The 3,295-nt window shown below is 44.3% G+C and overlaps 1 protein-coding gene across 1 annotated transcript; it reads right to left on the bottom strand.

Annotated features, from left to right (window-relative positions):
* Positions 1–576: 576 nt before the first annotated feature.
* Positions 577–2,986, bottom strand: LOC143858450 (uncharacterized). The gene is made up of 3 exons (XM_077369104.1): positions 2,052–2,986; positions 1,385–1,943; positions 577–585 (listed from the first exon to the last, which is right to left on the bottom strand). Exons 1-3 carry the CDS (start codon positions 2,984–2,986, stop codon positions 577–579), a joined length of 1,503 nt encoding a protein of 500 aa, XP_077225219.1.
* Positions 2,987–3,295: the final 309 nt, after the last annotated feature.

Raw genomic sequence — 3,295 nt, 5'->3', positions numbered from 1 at the left:
TTAGAGGTAATTTGTGTTGGACAATATCCTCGCTCAATCCCGGCATGTCGTCGTAAGACCAAGCAAAAACCTCCTTAAACTCTTTTAGCAAGGTGATTAATTCTTCACGCTCCTCAGGAGATAAAATTTTACCAATTCGTATTTCCCGAATTAAGGTTTCATCACCTATATTTACGGTTTCAATTTCCTCTTCAAGTGGTTTAGCGCGGCGACTCTCCTCTTGTTGAATCATATGCTTGATTTCAAGGGGAGTTTCGTCGGCTACCTCATTAGAGGGGGAGTCTTGATTATCATTATTTGTTACTTGATCAGGTTTAGAAGCAGGATCAGTAGAAGAGACAAGTACAGGAATGTAAGCAAAAGAATCTTTTATTTCATCAGAATGAATGATTACATCAGATGACTTGCCCACATCAGGCGTTACAGACTTTGAAACAGAATGAAAAAATAAGCCGACATCAGTATCGACGCGATGAGAAACATGTACAGCCAAAGAATCAATGAATACGCCCTCAGACTCGGACTTGACACCATCAAGGACAGACTCGTCATCCACTCCAAAGGTAGACCCGACCTCTACAGTACCTGCATCAAAAGAAAAGTTAGAAATGACAGACTCTGGGACAGACTCAGAAACTGACACAAATTTTGAAACAACTGACTCTTTTGAAGAGACTGGAGTATACTGAAGGACTACTTGGGGTATAACCTGTGAGGTCCAGTTATCCAGAGGTCCCTCGGCTGGGGTGATATAGTCCTCTGGGTTCAGAAAAGGTGCGTCTCTTCCAATCATAGCAATGACTGGTGCCTCAGTTTGAAACAAAGAATCTAGGAATTCTGGCTCAAAATTTTCAACCCAGTCTGAGTCTGGTTCCTCTGTCACTACTGCCTCTGCAATCTGCTTACTGTAAAATTCTGCTGGCAGCTCATCCGCAAAGAAAATCTCAAGACCCGGCAGCTTGGTCCCATTCTCATCATACCATGGCTCTGAGAAACCATAATAAGGGCAATCAGCTCCCTCTTTTCGGAATCTACCATTCATGACTTTGCTGAAAGGTCCCATTGGAAACTCTAAACCTTTGCGGCGACATTCCGCCCATTTAAACATGTAGGCTCTCATTTCCTGCACCTCCTTGCGAGTCGGCTTATATCCCAACCCAAACAACCCATCAGATGTTTTCAACTCGGGCCGCTCAGTCGGACCCTGCATATTCTTTCCCAAACCTGCCCCTGGGAGATACCCAAATCGGCGCATCATCTTGACTACCCGAGTATTAGTGCTAGAGAGAAACATAATTTCTTCACTCATAGCCTCTTTCATGGTGATAGCCGAAACTTCTACTGAAAATCCTGTCAGACTGATATCTCTTGTATTTTCAGTAACAAGCTCTTGAGATATTTGTCCGACTTCTGGCTCAGGATCTCCCTTGACTGTGATCACCCGATTGTTTCGAATGAACTTTAATTTTTGATGAAGCGTGGAAGGGATAACTCCAACCTTGTGCAGCCAAGGTCGACCAAGCAACAGACAAAAGGAAGTCTTGATATCTAACACCTGAAATTCAATGTCAAAGGTTTCTCCTCCAATGACAATCTCAGTAGCCAACGTTCCAATCACATCCCTTCGGGTACCATCATATGCTAGTATACCCTGCTCAGACGGAATAAAATCTTCAGGCCCAAACCCCAGAGTAGTGGCAGTGCTCAAGGGACACACGTTCAAAGCTGACCCATTGTCTACCAGTACTTCTGATACTTTCTTCTGATTGCAAAGCAGGGTAATCTTGAGAGGACGAGTATGATCCTTTCCTTCTGAAGGCAAGTCCTCATCTGAGAAAAATAAAGCTTTTGAAGCTTTGGTCATGGCTACCAAACCGACCAGCTCGTCAGGAGTGATCTCAACTGATACCTGGGACGAGTTCAATTCACGAAGTACACCCTGTCTGTGCTTCGGCGATGCCATCAGTAAACCCCAAATTGAAACATTAGCTTGGGTTTTCTTAAGCTGATTCAGTAGGTTATCTTCCTCTTCATCAAGTCTTTGTTTCTGCCTCTGACTGTCAACCCCTCTTGCAACTTCAGCGGGATTTTCAGCTCTAAGCTCAGCTGGTTTGAAGACTCGTCCACCCCGTGTGACGTGGCGGAGTTCATCACACTGATCGTTCAATAACAACAAATCTTCATCATCTATCTTAAGGATGTATGGGGTTTGTATTTCTTCTTCCTCATCATCACTCACCCTTAAGACATACAGAGATTCGCTTTCTTTCTTTTCATCCTCGCACTGGAGAATATAGGATTGGTTTGATGGCCCAGCCACATCAGGGTCATTCCAGGATAAGACATAGGGTTTTTCAGATTCTGAACACTGATCTTCTTCTTCAAATTTCCAAACATAGGGTTCTTCGGATTCCACAGCACATATGAAGGAAGCCGGATCAATGACAGACTCCTCGGCGCAAATGACATTGACCGAGGATGGAGGCGGCATCGCATGCGTAGGAAGGGGGTTTCTAGTTACATTTGGTAACTGGATTGACAGTTCCTTCCTATCGATCATGTTCTGAATTTGGTGTTTCAAAGCTAAACACCTGTCAGTGATATGGCCAGTGTTACGGTGGTAATCACAGAATTGATCTTCTCTCCAGGTTCTTGGCAACGGGTTGGGAGGAGGTTTAATGTCAGGCAACTTGATCTTCTTGTCCTTCAATAGCTTCTTCAAAGCTACGGACAAAGAATACGGAAGGGGATCGAAATGACGAAGAGGCTTCTGCTCCATTGTCGGCCTTCTTACTTCAGTAACTACTCTGGGTGGGGGCGGCCTGACATAATTGACATTATGGACCTCTTTCGGCGCCATCACAGGTCGCTTCCCTTCTCTGCCATCAGATGGAATTCTTGATTTCAAGCCTTTAGCCAATGCATCTTCTATCTGAGTCCCAGTCTTAATGAGATGATTGAAATCGAGGAAATACTGAATAGCCATATGGTGATAATATTGTGGTGACAGATTTTTCACCACAATCTTGATTTGATCCTCATCTGACAGACGATGAGTCATCTGGGCGGCTTTCCTTCTCCATCTACGGATGAAGGAAGTGAAGGTTTCATTATGGCCCTGTTTCAAAGCCTTCAAATCTCTCTTAGTCACGTCGATTCCCTCCTCCATGGAGAACTGCTCGACGAACCTATTTGCAATATTCTCTAGGGTTCGGATCTCCTCTGACTTTAAGCTCAAGAACCACTTTTTAGCCACTCCGACCAAAGATCTGGGAAATAAAAGAGCAACTTGCTC

The sequence above is a fragment of the Tasmannia lanceolata genome, unplaced genomic scaffold (genome assembly GCF_043159265.1).
Source record: "Tasmannia lanceolata isolate RefF3 unplaced genomic scaffold, GAP_Taslan_0.1 ptg000026l, whole genome shotgun sequence".
In the NCBI taxonomy this organism is placed as follows: domain Eukaryota; kingdom Viridiplantae; phylum Streptophyta; class Magnoliopsida; order Canellales; family Winteraceae; genus Tasmannia; species Tasmannia lanceolata.
Note: the sequence above shows the minus strand (reverse complement) of the source record. Positions and strands in the feature narration are given on the sequence as shown.